General features: G+C 51.3%; 1 protein-coding gene across 3 annotated transcripts in view; it reads left to right on the top strand.

Moving 5' to 3' along the window:
* The window catches only part of NOTCH2 (notch receptor 2), a 95546-nt gene that overhangs the window by 41263 nt on the left and 31974 nt on the right, over positions 1-22309 (top strand). For 2 of the 3 annotated variants that reach the window (XM_068164506.1, XM_068164507.1), the window contains exons 6-16: positions 3688-3921; positions 5227-5382; positions 6549-6737; positions 7826-7939; positions 9109-9222; positions 12633-12866; positions 13354-13464; positions 15429-15621; positions 18325-18470; positions 18980-19099; positions 19210-19362. In XM_068164506.1, the coding sequence (XP_068020607.1) occupies positions 3688-3921; positions 5227-5382; positions 6549-6737; positions 7826-7939; positions 9109-9222; positions 12633-12866; positions 13354-13464; positions 15429-15621; positions 18325-18470; positions 18980-19099; positions 19210-19362 (1764 nt within the window). Of the gene's footprint in view, positions 1-3687; positions 3922-5226; positions 5383-6548; positions 6738-7825; positions 7940-9108; positions 9223-11559; positions 11718-12632; positions 12867-13353; positions 13465-15428; positions 15622-18324; positions 18471-18979; positions 19100-19209; positions 19363-22309 lie in introns of those variants that run through there. The other variant, XR_010990605.1, reaches the window with a different exon arrangement.

Genomic DNA, 22309 nt, shown 5'->3' with positions numbered 1-22309 from the left:
AGCCCAACCAAAGCCCCTTCCAAAGCCTGTGTTGGGGAATTACAGCCCTGAGCACACAGAGTAGGCTGGGCTGGGCCCCCTCCCTGAGGAGAAAGCAAATCACTTTCTGATAAGCAAACAGTGCCTGGATTCCCCCTCCCCCCCTTCTCTGTTCAAAGGAAGTCAGTTGTGTTGAGTTGTGAGATAGGCCCAGGCTGAGCTGGCCCAGGCTGCGCTGAGCTGGGCCAGGCTGAGCTGAGCTGGCCCAGGCTGAGCTGGCCCAGGCTGAGCTGAGCTGGCCCAGGCTGAGCTGGCCCAGGCTGCGCTGAGCTGGCCCAGGCTGAGCTGAGCTGGCCCAGGCTGCGCTGAGCTGGCCCAGGCTGAGCTGGCCCAGGCTGAGCTGAGCTGGCCCAGGCTGAGGTGAGCTGGCCCAGGCTGCGCTGGCCCAGGCTGAGCTGAGCTGGCCCAGGCTGAGCTGAGCTGGCCCAGGCTGAGCTGGCCCAGGCTGAGCTGAGCTGGCCCAGGCTGAGCTGAGCTGGCCTAGGCTGTGCTGGCCCAGGCTGCGCTGAGCTGGCCCAGGCTGAGCTGAGCTGGCCCAGGCTGTGCTGGCCCAGGCTGAGCTGAGCTGGCCCAGGCTGCGCTGGCCCAGGCTGAGCTGAGCTGGCCCAGGCTGAGCTGAGCTGGCCCAGGCTGCGCTGGCCCAGGCTGAGCTGAGCTGGCCCAGGCTGAGCTGGCCCAGGCTGAGCTGAGCTGGCCCAGGCTGCACTGGCCCAGGCTGTGCTGGCCCAGGCTGCGCTGAGCTGGCCCAGGCTGAGGTGAGCTGGCCCAGGCTGCACTGGCCCAGGCTGTGCTGGCCCAGGCTGCGCTGAGCTGGCCCAGGCTGAGCTGGCCCAGGCTGAGCTGAGCTGGCCCAGGCTGAGGTGAGCTGGCCCAGGCTGCGCTGGCCCAGGCTGAGCTGAGCTGGCCCAGGCTGAGCTGAGCTGGCCCAGGCTGAGCTGGCCCAGGCTGAGCTGAGCTGGCCCAGGCTGAGCTGAGCTGGCCTAGGCTGTGCTGGCCCAGGCTGCGCTGAGCTGGCCCAGGCTGAGCTGAGCTGGCCCAGGCTGAGCTGAGCTGGCCCAGGCTGCGCTGAGCTGGCCCAGGCTGCGCTGAGCTGGCCCAGGCTGAGCTGAGCTGGCCCAGGCTGCGCTGAGCTGGCCCAGGCTGAGCTGAGCTGGCCCAGGCTGAGCTGAGCTGGCCCAGGCTGCGCTGAGCTGGCCCAGGCTAGGCTGCACTGGCCCAGGCTGTGCTGGCCCAGGCTGCTCAGTTTGGTTGCTGATAAGCCAGCAGCGAAAGCTGCTGAACAAATGACTTCCATGAGGACAAACGCCTGGCTTTGGTTCTTCCTGATGTAGAGAGTTGTGTTTTGCAGGTAACAACATCAAGTGTTAGATTTCCCCCCAGCTGCTGTACTAAAGTCAGCTGGGCAGCCAGGGTTCATTCAGCAGGCTCTGCTGTAGTTAGTATTGCTGGTAACAGTTTTTGATGCTCCTGCAGGTCATGAAGGTTTGGGTTTGGAGGAGGCCTGCAGGGGGAAGGGCTCAGGAACACAACAAAGAGTTGTGCAACCTTTTTCCCCCCTTCTTTTTTAATAATAACAATTTTATTTCTTTACCACTAAGGGGGGAGAACAATCCATGGCTTAGAGGAGCAAAAGCTGAGCTCAGTTGAAGTACTTTGACAAAAAAAGGAATCAGAGTGCATGGAGGTGGTTGAGACTGAATATTTTTGTATTCCTGCCAGTGATAAAGTTGCAGAGGGCTGGAGCTGCTCTGCTCTGAGGACTGGCTGAGAGGAGAAGGCTCTGAGGAGACCTAATTGTGGCCTTCCAGTATCTGAAGGGGGCTCCAAGAAAGCTGGGGAGGGACTTTTGAGGGTGTCAGGGAGGGATAGGACTGGGAGGGATGGAACTAAACTAGAAGTGGGGAGATTGAGATTGGCTGTGAGGAAGAAGTTGTTCCCCAGGAGGGTGGTGAGAGCCTGGCACAGGCTGCCCAGGGAGGTGGTGGAAGCCTCCTGCCTGGAGGTGTTTGCAGCCAGGCTGGATGTGGCTGTGAGCAACCTGCTGTGGTGTGAGGTGTCCCTGCCCATGGCAGGGGGTTGGAGCTGGCTGAGGCTTGAGCTCCCTTCCAGCCCTGGCAGCTCTGTGATTCTGTGTTTCAGTTCTGTGTCTGGGAGCAGGGGATATGTGTGTGCTCTGGGCCATGAATACAAAAGGTGACTGTGCAGCAGCATCTAATAAGTACTTTTCAGCTGACAAACCTGAGTAAGCAGAGCCCAGGCAGACTGGCAAGGAAGACCTGTGGCTTGGTCTGGAATCTTTATGCTTGGAGTGTGCAGGGGAATTGCAGAGCAGTGCAGCTGTGCAGCTGGTGGGGTAGCTGGAGATGACAGATGGGAGGATCTTGATAGTAGCAATGCAGTTACTTAAGGGTCTTGCCCCAAATGATGGAAAGCTGCTGCAAGCTAGTGAGGGAGGGGGTGGTGTCAGCTGGGGTGGGTGTGGGGAAGTCACATCAAACAAATCTAATCTTCTCCTCCTATACAGGGCAATCTTTTGGTGCTCCTTGACTCCTATCAGCGTTCTGAGGAGGGTGATAAAGGAGAGTTCTCAACGTAACAGGGGAGAAATAGCTTCTCAGAAAGGAGATAGTGAGCCCTGGCCTGTACTCCTGGGTGCACATGTGCAGCCCTGTGCCAGCCTGGGAGGCAACTGGCTGATGTGTAGCCACGAGGGTCTGTCTGTTCCAGAAACCCCAAATCAGATTGGATGAATTGAAACTTAAGCTAAACAATTCCAGCTCAGAAGTAAGCTGTGCAGCTCTCGTCAGGAAGATGAGTACCTGTTGAAGCAAAATATTGATGCAAGTGGTAGGTCCCCCAGATCTCAGTGTCAGGGCAAGACAGATCTGGAGAAATGAATACTCAGTAAGTGTGAGCTGCAGAGTGCCTGGAGAGGTGACTGAAATGAGATATGCCTTGGAACTGCTTTCATACTTGTGTGTGTGTCTCCTTCCCTCCCATGTCCACTCACTAAAGCACTTCATCAGAGTGTTTGTTTTGTCTCTGGAAAAAATAAACAGCACAACAACAGACACCAAACCCCAGCAAAAGCAGAAAGTGACCAGCAAGCAAGCCCCCCAGCTGTCTGCAGCTGTCTGCAGCAGCCTGCAGCAGCACAGGGGGGAGCACAGGGTTGGTATTTGAGGGGGAAGGGTCTTGATTTATTCATCTTCATGGCTGCATAATTACACAGCAAAGAACAAAGTCCTCCTGAAAAGAGCTGCTTTGCTGCTAGCCTGTTGACACTGCCTTGGCCAAGATGATCTTGTGAGGCCATCCTTCCCTCCTCCTAGTCCCTGGGGCTGCACTGCAGGCAGCCTTCATTCTCTCTGCTCACGGATGTGTCTTCATGTACTGCAGGCTGCCTGCTGGTTCTCACACTGGGCCTTCTTAAAGCTATTTGCAGTTCAGCTTCTCCTCCAGGGTCACTTAGGGATGTCTAATTTGATGACAGTGTTGTTGGAAGTTCTCAGGCTCAAATGTCTGAGGGGTAAGAAGTGGCAGTCAAGCTGGGCTCCAGCATTTCCCTGGGTTATGTTGTTTGCACCAGAGCCTCCTTGCCTCCGAGTGTCTGAACCTCTGCTGAACTTGCTCCTTTCTGTCCATCAGGCCAGTTCTGCACTGAGGATGTTGATGAATGTCAGCTCCAGCCCAATGCTTGTCAGAATGGAGGTACCTGCACCAACCACAACGGGGGCTATGCCTGTGTGTGTGTCAATGGCTGGAGCGGGGATGACTGCAGCAAGAACATCGATGACTGCTTCACTGCCTCCTGTGCCAACGGCTCTACCTGCATCGATCGAGTGGCCTCTTTCTCCTGCATTTGCCCAGAAGGAAAAGCAGGTGAGGACAGAAGGCTTCAGCAGGTCTGGCACCTAGCAGAAGATCCTTCCTGAAGTTTATGCATTTGCTGAAGTGCTGTGCTTATTTTAGACACTTTGTGACCTAACCAAGGAGAAACAAAAGGAAACCTATGGACCATGACCAAAGACCTTTTAAATCTCTGGAGCCTGGGACAATGAAGTGTTTGTATTATGCTGGAAGGCAAACTTAGTGCAGTTCAGAGTGCAAGGAAAGCAGATCTTTTCCTAGCCCTTAGCAGAGCCTGTGTTTGCCTGACAAGTTCTGCATGAGAGGGACCTGCTGTGTGCTGCCTACAGTAATTGTACTTCACAGTCTAGAAGGCAGCTGGGGCCCCCAGCATAAGAAGGACATCCAACTGCTGGAGCAGATCCAGAGGAGGGCCACAGAGATGAACAGAGGGCTGGAGAACCTCCCCTGTGGAGGCAGTCTGAGGTAGTTGGGGCTGTTTAGCCTGGAGAAGAGAAGGCTCTGGGGAAACCTTATAGCTGCCCTCCAGTACCTGAAGGGGACTTACAGGAAAGCTAGGGAAGGGATTTCTACAAAGCCTGTAGTGATAGGATGAGAGGGAATGGAGTGAAGCTGGAGGAGGGCAGATTTAGACTGGAGATGAGGAAGAAATTCTTTACAGTTAGGGTGGTGAGAGACTGGCACAGGTTGCCCAGGGAGGCTGTGGATTCCTCCTCCCTGGAGGTGTTCAAGGCCAGGTTGGGTGAAGCCTTGAGCAGCCTGGGCTGGTGGGAGGTGTCCCTGCCCACAGCAGTGGGATTGGAACTGGATGATCTTTAAGGTCCTTTCCAACCCAAACCATTCTGTGATGTTCTGATAACTTTAGAGATGTTTCCTGTGTGCTGGAGGACATCCTTGCTGGTAAAGTGGCAGATTTGCTGCTGTAGGGTAGGTGAAAATGTGAAGATCTGCACTATATGTGAATTAAGAAAGCAAGTCATGCACATCATGTCCTCAGCTGTCAGGAGCGTTGTCATGCCACCTAGAGAACAGAGTTGGTTAGCTGCTTCCAAGAGGAGATGTAGGTAATGGTGTAAGCCATTGTGCTGCTCCAGAAGTGCTGGAGACTCCTCTGCAATCACAGACTGTATTCAAATGGAATGTTTTATAAGTGTGTGGTGAAATCCCTGTGCTGGTTCTGTAGGTTGAAGCCTGTTTGCTGTTGCTCAAGCTCCTGGCTGTGGGAGTCTGAAATATCAGGACAGAGGATTTGGTTGTGTAATACACAGTCTGCCTGCTGCATCTCACTGGTCTGAATACTCTTGGATGCTTCTCTAGGTCTCCTGTGCCACTTGGACGATGCCTGTGTGAGCAATCCCTGCCAGAAGGGTGCTCTGTGTGACACCAATCCTGTGAATGGGCACTACATCTGCACCTGTCCTCAAGGCCATAAGGGAGCAGACTGCACTGAGGACGTGGATGAGTGTGCCATGGGTGAGTTTGTGCACAGCAGCAGGCAGCTGGGTTGTTTGCTTTGTGAGCTGCAGGGGGGCCAGGACACACAGTTTGCTGTAGCTTCTCAGCATAAGCTCAGTGTGAGCCTGGGGACAGAGGGCTGGGTCAGAGTGGCTGTCCAGGTTTGAACTGTTAGCCCCTGGGAGAGGGAAAGCAGAGAGATGCTTAACCATTCTGCACTGTGCAAGAGGGCTTGGGCTTTGTGTGAGGAGCACAGGCAGGCAGGTGTGAGCATGAAGCTGACCCTAGAACTGCAGCACCCAGGGAAGGTACTGCAGTTTGTGTGGGAGCTGTTGCAGCTCTGCCTTGGTAGGAGTACATCAAGGCTGTTTGATAGCCAGGCTATGGCTGGATCTTTGCAGTGCTTTCCCAGACTGAGAAGCTGTAGTGGCCCTTTGATATCATGCCATTGTGTTTTGGGGGTAGCTGCACTCTCACAGACCTGCTCACCTTTTGTGAGTGCTGGCTCCTGCTTCTGGAGTGGGATTCACCAAGGTAATGCCTAGCTAGCACTCGTGGAAGCCCTGGAAAGAAGCACTTCTCTGCATTTGTTCCTCAGTCTGCCTTGTACAAGGGTGCTGCTGTTCTCTGAAAACACTTGAAGGCCTAGTGTGGCTGCTCCTTGGCTGCTCTTTGGCTGTGGCAGCATCTTGTCAGCCTCAGGAGTGAAGGAAATACAAAAGATAGTCTGGTGATAAGGCCCTGAGAGCATCATTAATTCTCTAATCCCTGCTGGTTGATAGTCTTGAGAGCTGTCCTTGGTAATAGGGCCCAGGGTTGCTCCCTTGGCCCTTGGGGGATGATGGCAATCTTTCTTTTAGCCTCTGACCAGCAGGTAACTGCCACATTTTTTCCTTCCACACAGCAGCCATTCCCCAGGAGGATGAACTAACTTTTGCTGGGGTTGTTTAAGGCCAGGCTGGGTGTGGCTTTGGGCAACCTGATCTAGTGTGAGGTGTCCCTGCCCATGTTAGGGGGGGTTGAACTGGATGGGCCTTGAGGTCCCTTCAAACCCCAACAGCTCTCTATGATTGCTTGCCAGAAGGGAATGAGCGCTGGCCAAGACCATGATTAATAAGGAGCAGGGTGGCTGTCCTGCTCTGAGGAGAGCTTTTGATACTCACACACATACCTTTTTCTGACAGCAAACAGCAATCCCTGTGAGCATGCTGGGAAATGTGTGAACACAGAAGGCTCTTTCCACTGTGAGTGTCTGAAGGGCTACACAGGACCTCGCTGTGAGATGGACATCAACGAGTGCCACTCGAACCCGTGCCAGAACGATGCCACCTGTCTGGATAAAATTGGAGGATTCACATGTCTCTGCATGCCAGGTGAGGGAGTTTCTGACAAGGATGGGGCTTCCAGCAAGGGAAGAAGAAATCCACAGGTGGAGCACAGGGAGGGTTGCCAGCTCTGCTGAGGTGGAACACCAAATTGCAGAAGGGTGAGGCTGGATGAGACCGTGAGAGCGAGCTCGCTGGGACGGCACCAGCCAGCAGCACTTGGCACTGCTGTGGGGGAGGGAGAAAGCAATTAAAGCACTGAGAAAGAGGCCAACCTGTAGATGGGCAAAGGGGGTTAGCATGTGGAGCTTTGTTACACCTGGCAAGGGGAGTTTGAGGAATCAAAGCAGGGGCAGACATGAAACGAGTGGCTGTGCTTCAGGTGCCTGGGTGATGGCTCTGGGTAAGAGTGTTTGGGGTTCTCCTCTGCTTTAAAACACCTCAGGTGATGCAGGCTCCCAGTGTCCTGAGGAGATAACCATAAAAACAGCACTTGGTTGAAATAGTGCTTGCAGACTTGACATGCCCAGCTGTGGTGGTTTCAGGCTATGCCTTTAAAATCTCAGGGACCTCTGTAGCCTGCTGCTTTGCTTTCTGGTAGAAGGTGGTGAAAGAAGCAAAGGCTGCAAGCTGCCAGCATGATGAGAGGGTTGTCACCCCTGCAGGTGATCAACTCATAGCATGAAAACTAGACTGAGTTCTTACTAATATCTAATCTGCTTTGAAAGGTCCCAGGTCCCTCCTCAATGTTTTTCTTTGCTCTGTCATGAGCTGAAAAGCCTTGAGCTCAAATCATCTGCCTTGTTTCCTCAACTTCCACCTTGTGTTGGTGCAGCCCCAAATCTACTGATACCTTCTGAAGTGCTGCTCATCAAGTGAGGAGAGCATTAGATATGAACCCAGCACAAACTGTTAGCACTGAGCATATTCAGCAGCAGTGAAAGAGCAGCACATTCCTCATCCTGTTCCAGCTTCTGGCCTATGGTCCTGCCTAGTGGGTGCTGTCCAAGCTGCGCTGAACCTAGGCTTAGACTTTCAGCACCGCTATGAGAGGCAGTCAGACTTTCAGAGGCACTTCTGAGGTCTTCAGTCACCTCTTCTCATCCTTTTGTTTGGGTTATTTTCCCCTTTCTCAGGTTTTAAGGGTGTTCACTGTGAGGAAGACATCGACGAGTGCCTGAGCAACCCCTGTGTGAACAATGGAGAGTGTCTTGATAAAGTCAATCGTTTCCTCTGTGTCTGTCCTCCTGGTGAGTCCTTATTTCTGGAAGCTTTTCCTGCTCACTTCACCAGGAGCTGCCTAGATGACCAGTGAGAGTCTGGGGGGAGTGTGTTTCCTGTGAGTATTTGTTGCCTTAGTGCAGCATCCACTTGAGTGGGTGGTAAATGAGAGCAGAGCTGTGTTGGTTGCAGTGCTGCTGTGCCTGTAAGTGCCCAAGCGTTGAGGCACATACAGCTGCAGCTCTCATGTGAAAGGAAGGGTGGTTGGCAGCATGAACTTCTGCTGTTGTGGGTAGCAGAGTGAAATCTAGATGAGTAACTCAAAGTACATTGTCAAACTCAGAGCCTCTGCATGCTCTTTGTCTCTTCCAGAGGCTTTTAGGTAGAAGATGTTTTGGTATCAGTAGAGTTTATGTCTGCCTGAGGGGGGAGGTGGATTTGGTCTCAACTTTAGCAGAGGATAAGTTCTGAGCTGAGGGATCAGGGTGAGCCATAGGGTAAATGTCACTTGATTGCCTGGTGGCTTCCCAACAGTTTTGAGTTCAGAACATGATTTGCACAAGCCTGCTCTGCATCCCTTCCCACTGCCTAATGAAGTTCTGCTTCCTCCTTTGGTTCCTTCCTTCCAGAAACATTCCTGAAGATTTTGGGGGTATTTTGGGGTTTGTTTGTTTTTCTGTTGAGGTGCCTGTGGATCTGCATCCTCTGACATGCTCTGTAAATAGTTCACTGTTTCAGGAAGTGTGTTGGAAGATACAGTGCTGTATTGTACCACATTCCACACTGCTGCAGTGGTTGTAGTCTGAAGGCTCTGGTGATGTGTGCATTATTGTTTCAAGTTCCTTGCTTTGATCTCTTGAGGCTGTCAGTGGTGGCCTGTCAGTTTCCTGGACAGGCCTACAGTCCAGTGGTGGGCACCACTTCTGCTCCATCTGCTCTATTCCTGTTTGGCTTGGCCATCTCGGTGTTCAGGCTGAGGCTCCTTTGAGCTGGAGGACAGAAGCCATTGTTTGGGCTGAGGACCCAAGCCAGCCAGGGTGTGGTGTGTGTGATTAATGATGCAACCCAGTTCAGGTTTACCAAGCTTGTGTTTGAGTAGTTGTAGGGATTTGCTGATGAATAATTCCTGACAGCACACCTGTTGAGATGAAGTACTTCAGATTACTCCTGGGGTTTTCACTTTTCCTCTGCCTTTCAGGATTCAGTGGTGCTGTGTGTCAGATTGATATAGATGACTGCTCCAGCACGCCGTGTCTCAATGGAGCCAAGTGTATCGACCATCCCAATGGCTATGAGTGCCAGTGTGCCACAGGTCAGTCTTGTCTGCAGAGCCCCTGGGCTGGGGGCCACATGTAACCCCAGGGCTCAAAGAAATGTCAGTGTTCTTTCTCCCTCTCCCTCCCTCCCTCTGAAATGCTGCTTGTTTGTTGTGGAGCCTTGTCTACTCCTTTGTGGCAAAGAATAGTTTTGGAGTACAGGAAGCCTTTCACTTGTGCCAGCAGTTAAGTTCACAGTTGGTGGGAGGTCTGGCCTGCCTCTTGCAGCTCCATCTCTTGCTCCCCAGAGAGTGACTGCTTCTTCTCTATTGACTATGGAATCCCTGAGTGGAAACCCAGCAGTGTGAAGCCTTTTATCTGTGGCTTACCTTTCTTTCCCCAAGGCAGATCATACAGTCCACAGGCAAAGAACAAGAGATGGACAGGGCAGTACTGCTGTTGGTTCTGGTTTCTGTTGCATCAGGCTATTTCATTGCAAAAGTGGAGGAGTGAAATGCAGTAAACATTGGAAGAAACACTACACAGTAGCTGCCTGCCAGAAAGTAGTAGAAATGATTTGTCAAGCATCATAAATGTTGTCAGGGCTGTGGACAGAGCTGAGGCATTTTGGGTTGTTTGGAACACACTGACTTCCTTTACTACTTGATTAACTGCACATTTAGAAGTGTCAGGTTTAATTGTGGGACTTTTGTATCTTCAGGCCTCTAGGAGTGACACAGATACATTTTATCCTCATTTTTCCATCTGGTCAAAGAAGAGGTTCAGAGCTGTTCCACTGATTCTCAGTAAGGAACAACTTCTGGTTGCTTTCAGCTAATGGTGGCTGATGCAGTATCACAGAGTGGTCTGGGTTGGAAGGGACCTCCAGAGGTCATGTAGCCCAACCTGTGATCTTCTGGAGTCAGCAGGGGCATCCTCAATTAGATCAGGCTGCCCATGGAATGCTTTGGCTTTAGGTCTTCCACTAGGGAGGAAGCTGAACAATTCCTGGAGCTACCTTTGTCCCAGAAATATCCTATTAGGTTGGCTCAACTTGTGTGCAGTTTGTCTTGCTTCGAGTCATTCCAGTAATCCAACTGGGAAGGCAAATTCAGCTCCACTGATTTGTTCTGCACTGTATGGACTACAGCAGAGATTAGCCTAAAAATGCCTCTGCAGTCTTTTCACGCCCCCCTCTCCCCTTCCTCAGAGTGCCTGAAGGCAAAAATGGGTTTGTTGGAAGCAGTGGAATGCAGTAGCTCTAATCAGGAGAGGAACCATTCCTGTCAGAATTCTCCTTCTGGTTATTACTGCCTGTGAGAGAATGGGAAAATGAGCTGACACTTGCAAGAAGAAGCTCAGATCTTCTCCAAACCTGGAAGCTGTCTTGGGAAGTCGTTCTCATGCTGATGTGTGGTCTGCTTGCTTTCATTCACCAGGAGCACAGAGCTTGGCAGGCTGAGGGGAGGGCTTTGGGTCACGTAGTGGGGGACAATGTGGAGAGCTGTGCCTTGAAAAGCACCTTCTGATTCTGGGCACCAGACTGCTGGCACCACCTCAGTACAGAAGCCCTGGGTTTCAGAGATGAGGAGTGCAGACTGCTGCTTCCATAGGGGCCTGTGGTGGAGGGAGCATTTGCAAGGGACAGACGGAAAGCCACCGAATGGATGTTACTGAAGCGGAAACTCTTTGCTAATCCTCGGTTGGTACTTGAAAAATGTGAGTGGAACTCTGTGCTAGGCCTTACTTCCATAGTGTCTGAGGGATTCTAATGTTCTGCACTCAGGTGCCTCTTCTGCTAGTTTAATTCTGGTCTGCAAGGAGGGAAGTGGTATCCCAGTGAAGTATGTGCAGTGGGGAGGTCAGAACAGATCTGACCTTTCAGTGCTTCAGTGGAGCTGCAACAGGAGGCAAGATGACAATTCTTGGAATGAATGTCAGCCAAGTGTTATATTTAATATTGACAGCCCTTTATGAGGCTGAACTGTGGAGTTCATCCCTGGGACAGGTCAGTTACTGGAGAATAAATGACACTTGAGTGTGTTTGCACTCTGCTGATCCCCCGCTGTGAGCAGTGTGTGTTCCCTGAGCGGTGACCACCAGCTGCCCAAGTGATTGAAAACTGCAAAATGTTTGGCCAAATGCTGTGCAGATAGCTCTATTCACTGCTTGCTTTTTGTCTTTTCTTCCCCTTCTGGCATTATTCCACTTGTCCTTCCCAGTGGTAGATCATGGCTTTTCTTTTCTTGAGTTACCTGAGGTTTTTCCTGTTTTCTTTGCCTCTGCCCTCTGTTTTTCCTTCCCCCCTTCCCTCCCCCCTGTACTTTTCATCCCCTTATCGGTTTGGTTTTCTTCCTTCCCTAACATCTTTTTATATCCATCTCTCTAACTAGCTTCCCTTCCCTCTCCCCACCTCCTTCCACACCCTCTCATCCATGCACCCGTTTGCAGAGCTTGGGGATGTTAGCCGTCACCTGGTATGTGTGACCAGAGACATAACCACAGCCCTCTATGAAAAATGGGGAGCCTCTTGTCCACTTGTAACGCTCAGGTGAGAATCACTCTTCAGCTGTTGAAGTTCCCTGCAGCTTGGTTTGTATCAGCCTTCTCCATTTGATGCCTGAAGTGTGAAGTTCTGCCTCCCTCATCTTCAGCTGCTGGGAGGCAGCGTGAGCTGTTGCTGCAGGGCCTCCCCCCTGGAAGCCATTTGTTCATGGTTCATGCAGCCCTGCTCCACCAAGGACAGCAGGGCTCTTGAAGCAGCTGTTTGCAGCTCTTAGCTTCCTGAGCCACTGGTTTAGCCTGTTGAGATTCTGTCCTCCTCTGCTGCTCAGGTTGTTTCCCAGCTGAAGCAGAATGGAACAGGCCCAAGAGCTGCTTGTTTCCTTGCCCTAACTGAAGAGGTTGCCTGCATGCAGTCTTGCATAGATTTGCAGTTGGTGCTTGCTTGGAGTTACTGAAAGGTTTCCCGGTGAGAGGGGCAAAACAATTCTTAATAAGCAGAGCTGCAGAAGCTTGGCATGAGCCAAGGGAGATCCCTTGGGAAGGTTTCTGCAGCATCTCTGCAGTAATTTCTCATACTAAAAAAGTCACCCACCCACCCCTGGTATGGTGTAGAGGAAATCATGATAGGAGACTGCCTTCAGCTGGTTTACAGCAAGTGTGAGTAAATACCTCTCCTGGAGGTTTGCATGCTTCCTCTCATTGCTGCCCTTCTGAATGTACTGAAGATAACCACTTCCAATGCCAGGGTGCTCCATGTGAAGTGTGGTTCTGCAGTGCTGTGAGCAGTGCAAGAGTCTTGTCTTTGGGGCTGGAAACCGGCCAGCAGTGGAGATGCCCAGCCCCCCTCGGTGCTGTCTGCCACTTGCCTGATGCTTAATGTGGTTCCTTCTGTATTGGCATTCTGTTCACTGCAGCACCCTGCCAGGTGACTGCTTAATGACTCCTCTTCCTTCCTCCTTAGGTTTTACTGGCCCTCTATGTGAGGAGAACATCAACAACTGCGACCCTGATCCTTGCCACCACGGGGACTGTCAGGATGGGATTGATTCCTACACGTGCATATGCAACCCTGGCTACATGGGTGCCATCTGCAGCGAGCAGATCGATGAGTGCCACAGCAATCCTTGCCTCCACCAAGGGCGCTGCATTGATCTGGTGAATGGCTACCAGTGCAACTGCCTGCTGGGCACTTCAGGTACAGAAAGCACAGGTGGAAGGCCTGGAGTCCAAAAGCCTTTCGTTGTTGCTTCTGTGTGCTAAATCTGCATACAGAGCTAGGCTTGTGGGCTGAGGGTGTCATTTTCACGCTGCTCTTCCTGGCTGAATTTGCTGGGTCTGTGTGGATTGCCTAACCCTCACCGGTACAGCAACGGGGCTGGGAGGAACTTGCCTGCTCCTCACTCCCAGAATGCGACCATGCAGACAAAAGACCAGACATGGTGTTCAAAGTCATGCCTTCTTTTGTCTAAGCATTTGATACAAGCCCAGGGGCGTGCTCAGGCAGCACCCAGGTAACATTCCTTGGTGTCCCAGTGCTGCTTCCCCACCACCTGCTTAGGGTGCTCTGACACGTGTGGAATCCCCAGGCAGGTGGGATTCTTGACCTGCCTATTTCTGGGAAATGGTTTTGCAGTCTTCTTTGATTTAGCTTCCTTATTCCTCTCGTCCTGCTTTTTCCCCAGGAGTAAACTGTGAAAATAACTTTGATGACTGTGCAAGCAACCCCTGCATCCACGGGGACTGCATCGACGGCATCAACCGCTACAACTGTGCCTGCAAGCCCGGATTCACAGGTAGAGGCAGCAGCCCAGCAGCTTTGGCTTCTCCTGGGGATGGTGATGCAGGTGGCTGAGAAAGCTGCTCTTTGCACACTGACTGCAAGGGATTCAGGTAGCATCTCATAAACCCTTCTGATCTCTGAACCTCAGCGTGTGAGGTGACAGCATGTCCTACCAGGCAGCAGAATGGCCTCCTCTCTGCTGTGAAATGCCATCCTTGTCAGGTCATGATGTCCAGGCCATGCTTCTTGGGTGTGTAACAAATAGAACCCATCTGACTTCTGGTTGTTATTTACAGCTTCTTTTCAGGGACAGGAGAGATTGGGGCCAATATAGAGAGGTGTTTGATTAGGCAGCACCTTGGGCTTTGCCCAGTGGTGTTTCTCCATCTGTGAAAGCAGAGCATTAACTCAGGGTTCTAATGAGCTGCTCTCCGCTCTGAGGTCTCTGACTGAACAACCTGGGAGGGGACAGGCTCTGCTCAGTTGTGCTCTGTGATAGCACAAGGGGCAATGGATAGAAACTCCAGCACAGGAGGTTCCACCTCAACGTGAGGAGGAACTTCTTGACTGTGAGGGTCCCAGAGCACTGGAACAGGCTGCCCAAAGTTTCCTTCTCTGGAGCCTTCCCAGCCCTGTTTGGCTGTGTTCCTGTGTGACCTGTGCTGGGTTCTCTGCTCCTGCTCTGGCAGGGGGGTTGGACTGGATGATCTTCAGAGGTCCCTTCCACCCCCTAACATCCTGTGAGCCTCCTTTTTTCAGTACTTCTTTCATGCTGTGGTCTGTTCTATCTCCTTTTTAAATGATAAAGACTTATCTAATGCAGGAAAAGTAAGGCTGGGAAAAGCAGCTTTTTAGGCACTTTTGAGTCCACATTTGGAGCCATAGGTTTACATCAGGACTGTTTCTGATGACTGAAGCACATCTCAGCACTGTTTATTATGGACTTAACAGCCTTGTGCCGTGCAGGGTAATACATTCATGCAATGACTGTTGCAAGGCCGTTGGCACTGCTCCTCAGGGATCCCTCATCCCCTTCGTTGCTGTCTGTTACTGAGTGATTCCAATTAGAATTGCTCTGAAATGCATCAGAAATAGCACCAAGAGGTTTCACGTGTCTTGTGCTCTCCTCTTGACATCTTTCTGGACTTCTGATGCTCCTCAGTTCCTGTGGCTCGGGCGTGGTGGTGCTGTTTACACCTCCAAAAAGGAGGAGGCATGATCCTGATCGCTCTGGCCTTTCAGCCTTTGCTGCTGGTTTGCCACATCAGTTCTCCCGCTGGACTCCCTGCTGTTCAGGTGTTAGAGTAATTCAGCAGTGTGATGAGCTGGCATATTCCAGTGTTTAAAGAGCTGCCTTGCACGAGGCTTCATTTCTTTGTTCTTTCCTTCTGTGTCAAAGCTTTGGACTCACTGCAGCATTCGCTTTGTTTAGCTTTCCAGCCTCCCCAGGTCTTACGGTCACTCCTCCTTGAAGGACCTTGCAGTGGTCACCAGAGGCAGGCAGGAGCAGGAAGCGGTGCTTTGTAGAGCCCCTTTGGCAGTAAAGCCCAAGAGCTGTGTTTGCTGCAGACAGTGTGGCAGTGTTGGGCGTTCCAAGGGTAGGTTCTGCCACAGCAGAAGAGCAGGGCTGCGACACGTGCAGCTCCAGAGGTTTGTCCCAAGCATGATGCAGCTGAGTGACTTTTGGGGTTTGCCTTCTTAATGGATATTAACCAGTGGTTTTCAGTGGACTCCTGTTGAGGTTGTGGAGTGGTTTGTGAAGAGCTGCTGAGTGTAGCTGCTGCTTTCCAGACACAGAGGAGTGCTGCATCTTCCCCAGACGCTTCTCCTGCCTTCAGCTGAAGCACAGAGGCGTGCAAGCTCTGTCCCGCTGCGCTGGCTTTGCTGAGCTGAGGCTCGAGCCTGCGTTCTCATGCTTGTGCAGAGCAAATGTTCTTGGAGGAAGCACTGCTTAATGAACTCTGGGCTTTCCTGCAGGCCCACGGTGCAACGTGGACATCGATGAGTGCACGTCCAGCCCCTGCCACAACGGAGGAACCTGCATCAATGAAGTCAACGGCTTCCGGTGTGTGTGCCCTGAAGGTTACCATCACCCTCACTGCCAGGCACAGGCAGATGGCTGCCTCAGCAACCCCTGTGTGCATGGCAACTGCACACACATTGCCACTGGGTAAGGATTTACTGTCACATCCCACCCACCCAACCTTAGTGATACTGTGACACCGTGATACTTGGGGTCTTCTATGCTGCTTTTCCTTGCATCTTGACTTGAGGAGTCTGATTTGTGATGGGCTGAGACCACCCCCAGAATGAAACTGCCAGCCCAGCGCAGGGGGGAAGCAAATGCAGCTCTGTTTGCAAGCAGGCTACAGTCTGGAGATAGGAAATGCAATGGAGCTGTACAAAATACACAACACTCACATGGGTTTGCCATTTGCCAACAGCTTCCCCTCTCCCCTGCCAGACAAGGGAAAGGGAAAGAGCAGAAGAGCAGAGAGTGGCTGTTAGTACTTAGCCACAAGAAAGAAACACAGCCAAGGCCAGCAGCAGCCAAGCCAAAGCCAGCAGCTGGTGTCTGCTAGAGTGAAGAAGCCTAAGAGAGAGTTAGTTTATACAACTACCTTTATGTCAGTCACCAGACCAAGATTATTGGGACCTCAGCATGAGTTTCCCTCTTACATCCAGTGGTAATTTATTGACATTCTACCACTTTTCCACTCAGGCTGTGGAACATTTCCCAGGCATTGGCCTAACACTGCCACATGAGTGTACTCTTAATTTCTCAGATGAGGATCCAGGCTCATCTGCTGCCCATGACATAACCCCAGTGAGGTGTAGCCTTTTAGTCACCAGCTGCTGTCTCAACAGAGGTTTTTCTGTCCTGCATTGTATTCTTTGCTGCCTTTGCATGAGCATGTGCCTCGGGGTGTGCTGCCACCATCTACAGGGAGGGTCTGGCAATTCATGGGAGCAGAGTGAATACATTTGAAATAAAGAAGTGGTTCCAAAATGAATCCTCATGGAGCAGCAGCTGGAAATCCCATCAAAGTCCAAAGCATGGAGACTGTCACTGTTGGCTGGGGCTGCTCTTGCTACCCAAATACTCTGCTGAGGAACAGGAAGATAAGTTTTTACACTAGGGGATAGAGCAATATTTGACTTGGAACAGTTTGTCCAGGGCTGAGATGTGCTCAGCTGCAGTCACATTGTTGCATGCCTGAGAGAAAAGAGGGGAAGGCTCATTCTGGTTATCGAGTTGCTTCTGAATTCTTCCCATCAAGGAAGAGCAAAAGTTGATCTCAGGAGCCCTGAATCAGACCTGGGTTTGGTAGTGGTAAGTCTGGGAGTGTTCCTTCCAGATCCCTGTGGGGCCCTGTGTCCTGGAGAGGTTTGGCTAAGCAGGGCTTGTGTTTGTGACACTTCCCAGAAGCCCATGCAGCAGTGCTGAGTCCCAGAGTGCTGCTGCATCCTGGGCAGGGGTGTCAGCACTTGGGCAAGGAAGTGATTTAGCACTGGGGGTAGCTGTGCAGGGCAGGATTCAGCACGCTCCCTGGGGCTGGCAGGAAGGCTGCTTCACGGCCAGGTCAGCCTCCAGGCCAGCTTGGAGAGCAAATGCTTTGATCCTTCTTGCCCAGCAGCTGCAGCCTGCATTCACTTCCACACTCAGGTACGCTCTGGGCCAGGTAAGATCAGCCTGGTTTGTGTGCCAGGGAGGGAGGTCAGGCTGTGTGGCCTCAGTCCAGGGCAATTCTCCAGGCCCTTGGTTCCATCTCATGTGGGTGGAGTGCTGCTCTGCTTCAGATTGTGAAACCAGATAGAGAAGATTGCTCCTGCTCCCAGCCAGCTGTTTTCATTTGTAACCACTGCTCTCTACCAAATCAGTCTAGTTATCTTTGGAGCCTATTGTTCCCCTCCACTTTTTTAATCTTTTCTTCCCCCCCCCCCCCCTTCTGTCTTTGTTCCAATGTGTTGAGATGGCCTCATCAAAGCAGAAGCATATTGCTGGGTGACTGAGCTCTTTGTCACAAACTGTAACAGAGGGAAGTGTGGTTTTAAGGGAGGGTTTATGTGCAGTATCTTCCAAACTGGGCAGCTGGGGTAGGCAACCTAAATGCAGCTTGGGACTCTTCTAAAGAGAGAGGTAGCTTTTCACTCCAGAACTTCTCTGCAGGAGAAACAGGGAGAGGAATTGTTGCAGAATGCTCTAAAATCACAGCTGTGGTTGCATTTTGAGCCAGCAGTGTGCCCAGGTGGCCAAGAGGCCAAGGGCATCCTGGCCTGCATCAGGAACAGTGTGGCCAGCAGGAGCAGGGAGGTCATTCTGCCCTGTGCTCAGCACTGCTGAGGCCACACCTTGAGTCCTGTGTCCAGTTCTGGGCTCCTCAGGTTAGGAAGGAGGTTGACTTGCTGGAGCGTGTCCAGAGAAGGGCAACAGAGCTGGGGAGGGGTCTGGAGCACAGCCCTGGGAGGAGAGGCTGAGGGAGCTGGGGTTGCTTAGCCTGGAGAGGAGGAGGCTCAGGGGTGACCTTATTACTCTCTACACCTACCTGCAGGGAGGTTGTAGCCAGGTGGGGGTTGGTCTTTTCTCCCAGGCACCCAGCACCAGAACAAGAGGACACAGTCTCAAGCTGTGCCAGGGGAGGTTTGGGCTGGATCTGAGGAAGAAATTCCTCCCAGCAAGAGAGATTGGCCCTGGGGATGTGCTGCCCAGGGAGGGGCTGGAGTCACCATTGCTGGAAGTGTTTGAAAAGAGCCTGGCTGAGGCACTTGGTGCCATGGTTGAGTTGATTGGATGGTGTTGGGTGAGAGGTTGGACTTGATGACCTCTGAGGTCTTTTCCAGCCTGGTTAACCTGTGCTTGTGTGATTCCCAGGTACAAGTGTGTCTGTGACCCAGGCTGGATAGGAGATTACTGTTCAGCAGAGAGGAACGAATGTAAGTCCAACCCGTGCCAGAACGGAGGAAGCTGTGAGGATCTGCTGAATGGATACAGATGTACCTGTAGGAAAGGATTCAAAGGTAACAATTCAGAGAGAAGTTTTCTTTCTTCTTTGGTTTTTTCCACTTTGTTGCACCCTTAGTGCCATTGTAAGCTTTTCATGAAACTTCTTGGAGCTGGGACTCAAGATGGGGAATGCCATGGTTGTATGAAGTGCAGCTGCAGTCAGTTGATGTAGATGTGATGCAGTAGCAGAATACTTCCTGAGGCCATATCTAAGCCACCTTTGGAGTCAGGAAGAAATGTCCTGGTGGCAGCCCAGCTTAGTTTTCTTTGTGAGCAAGCTGGATGTATAAATGCCCTGGGAATTGAGGGGGCATTAAACACAGAATTACCACAGCTGCTGTCTGTGCTCCCTGAGCCTGTGAAGAGGGCTCTGATCTCCTTTTCTGTCTGCTGAGATGTTTTCAAATATGGCAATGAGGGCAGTGGTGTGTGGGATGCCCATGCAAGTTCCAGTCTCTGTGTTCATGCTCCCAAGCAGCACCACACTCTCAGCACCCTGGCTTTTTCCCCTTCTGCTCCTCAGGTGTGAACTGCCAGGTAGTGGTCGCTCCTTGCTCCCCAGATCCTTGTGAGAACTCAGGAATTTGCCAAGAATCTCCTGACTCAGAAGGCTACACCTGCCTGTGTGCCCCAGGCTGGGAAGGTAATGTGGATGGGCACCATGCTGTCCTTGCCATGCTGAGCTGCACTGGCACTGAGCCTTTTCGCCATTGCCTTATCAGAAGCCTTAATTCTGGACTCTCTGTGTTTCAGGGGAGAGATGCACTGTGGATATTGATGAATGCCTCTCCAAGCCCTGCAAAAATCATGCTCTGTGCCATAATATTCAAGGCAGTTACCTGTGTGAATGTCAGCCAGGCTTCACTGGAGGAGACTGTGACACTAACATTGATGACTGCCTCTCAAGTGAGTCCCAGCAGGTTGTTCTGTGCTTCCCAGCTTTCCCTGGGAATCATTTTGCTGTGCTGTTGATCACTGCTGTGTGACAGACACAGAAAGTTCTCTTATAATCCTGTACCAAAAAGACAGAATAAAAGCCCCAAGCTTTGTAAGACTTGCATGAGCAAGTAAGACTTGAGCAGAGAAGGTTTCAGCTCACCATGAGGAGAAACTTCTTTGGTGTGAGGGTGCCAGAGCCCTGGAGCAGGCTGCCCAGGGGGGCTGTGGAGTCTCCTTCTGGGGAGCCTTTCCAACCCCCCCTGGATGCATTCCTGTGCAGCCTGCCCTGGGTGGTGCTGCTCTGGCAGAGGGTTGGACTGGGTGAGCTCTGGAGGTCCCTTCCAAGCTCTCCTGTTCTGTGGTTCTGTGATTCTGTTGGAGGCAGTCGAAATCCGTCCAATTCAGCTGCTAGAAATGGACTGCAGCATTCTGACAGCAGGAGTTGTTCCCAGATTCTTATCTTGAGAAGGTCCTCAAGAGTTTACATAAATAAGGAACACTGTGAAATGAAGAACTACATTTGCCTGAAATTTTAATACCCCCAAGTTAAAGCAACACTGCAGGGCTGGACTGAGGTGTGGGAATGTGGGGTATGGCAGCCTTCCCTGAATCGTCTCTGCCTGACATTAACACTCTGGAAAGAGTGGGTCCTGCTGCTGCTGCTGTTCCAGTTAATTCAGACTTGAAAGCAAATTCAGCAGCAGGAAGGCTCTCTGCTCTGGAATAGGTATCAGTTGCAGGAGGATAGGCCTTGCAGGGGTGAGTGCTGAACTGCTCAGATGACCAGAAAGCAGACCTTCACTTCTTGCCCCGGACACTGCTGTTGACGAGGGAAACCAAATACATAGCAACTCCTTTGTCTTGCTTGGCAAGTATCTGTATCCCCACCAGATGAAATCAGTGTTCAAAAGCTCATCTGTTAGTATTTGAGAAGTGCTTTAGCCAACCTTGGAGGAGTTCACAATGTTGTTGGCTTTTACTTTACCAGCTCCTACAATAAAGACAGGCAACCAACCTCTCTGTGTGTTAGTTAGAGCAGCTTCACAACAGGCCAGAGACTTGGAGGCTTTGGGTATGAATTCAGAGAGTTCTGCTATGCATTGAAAAAAAGACAAGACATGTGGGAGTGCTGTAGAGAAGGATCCAAACAAGTCTGTGTTAAAAAGTTACTGAAAGAGCTCCTGGCTCAGCCTGAGCCTTTGATTGCCTTTGTCTGAGCAAACAGGTACAGCACAAAACGTGTTAGGGTGCACTGACCCAGAGCGTTGCTGGTGGAAGCCAACAGGATTGTTGCTTGCCCTGGTAGTTTGTACATGGATATTTGGATTAAAACCCATTTTTAAGTGCTCATGTTTCTGTCTTGAGCAACTGGGAAAATCTCTCTCTATTGCTAAGTGTTCTGGGAACTGTGAGACTCAACCCCTGATGTCTGCCTGGTGAACTGGAGCCATACAGCTTTTCATTGAGCATGATCAGATGAGTTTAAGGAGAGAAGTAATTTCATTTCCTGACATTGGAGCTTGGGGTGTGTTGGGAGGAACCTTTTTTATATCTGGGGGCTTTTACAAAGTGGATTGATCCTGGTAGCTATTAAAAATGTGCTTTACAGCAGTGCTTTGTCTGAAATAGAGATCTTCAAACCCAGCCTGGACATATTCCTGTGTGACCTCCCCTAGGGGAGCCTGCTTTGCAGGGAGGGTTGGACTCGATGATCTCTGGAGGTGCCTTCCAACCCCTGGCATTCTGTGATTGATTCTGTTAGGCAGCACACCCATCAGGGTGAAGAAGAATTTCAGATCACTGCTACAGCTGATTTCATTTTAGCATAACAAAAGCCTTCCACGGTGGGAGCCAAGTGCCTTTAATCTGCGAAGCAAACAACCCCTCCGAGGACAAGAACCTATTAGAGAGTTGATACTCTGCTCTCCTGTTTCTGTCAGCAAATGTGTGGCATAGAAAATGAATGCCCAGCTTTTGGCTTCAGTCATAACTGGCTGGCTGCCACAGCGCTGCAGAGCTGCTGGGGTCCTGCTTGGAATGTGCTGTTGCTCTGCAGCAGTCACTTGACCTTTAAGTGCATGCAGGTGTGTCTCTTATAGCACACATTTTTGTCATCTGAGCTTATTTCTCAGTCAACAGATGAGCTTCCATTACCTTTCACAGCTGTTTTCATCAGTCACCAAGGAGCAGAACCATCTTGTACTGGTGGTGAGCTGCAGGGCCCTGCTGGAGTCTTTTGATTTCCAAGTTTGTGTTTTAGTAGTACTTTAAGATGACAAAAAGCCACAGCCCTGCTCTGTAACCTTTTATTCATCCTTCTTTCTGTCTCTCCTTTCCCCCTGCCCTCCCACTTGCCCTCCCTGCCTTCATGCACTCAGGCTTCTGGTCCAGGGAAAGCAGAGTAGAAAAGGAATCTGGCTTCAGAGGCAGTTTCCATCAGAGGATTGTGGGCCTTAAGTCCAACAGTGGAAGGAGCAAAGCAGGAAGAAGCTGCTGCATGGCAGAGATCTTTCAGGCAGATTGGTACTTGTGGAAGTATACAGCAATAGGAAGTGGCTCTGACTGAAAAATGGTCATGCACAAGTAGCAAGAGCATGGTAGGGATAAAGAAAGTATGGAGAAAAGCATAGGTGAGGAGAATTCAGGGTGGTGCATGCAATTGCTGAGCTGAGCTGCCAGCCTTTCCCCAGTCATCCTTTCCTAGTAGGAAGAATGTGCTCAGGAATTCCCAAGTGCTCATATGAGTACTCACACACACATTTGATTTGGCTGCACTGCTTTTGTACTTCAAACTAAGCACCCAAGCTCTCTCAGGTGTTGAGCAGTGGCTGGAAAAGAGAGCAGGCCAAGTTCTCTTAGGTGTAAGATGTGATCAGGAGGGAGAAAACAGTTGCTGTGCCTTTTGTATTGTCTG

This window comes from Melanerpes formicivorus, unplaced genomic scaffold (assembly GCF_026170545.1).
Source record: "Melanerpes formicivorus ecotype bairdi unplaced genomic scaffold, bMelFor1.0.p_v2 SCAF_81, whole genome shotgun sequence".
Taxonomy (NCBI): Eukaryota; Metazoa; Chordata; class Aves; order Piciformes; family Picidae; genus Melanerpes; species Melanerpes formicivorus.
This window is presented reverse-complemented; position numbering and strand designations above follow the sequence as displayed.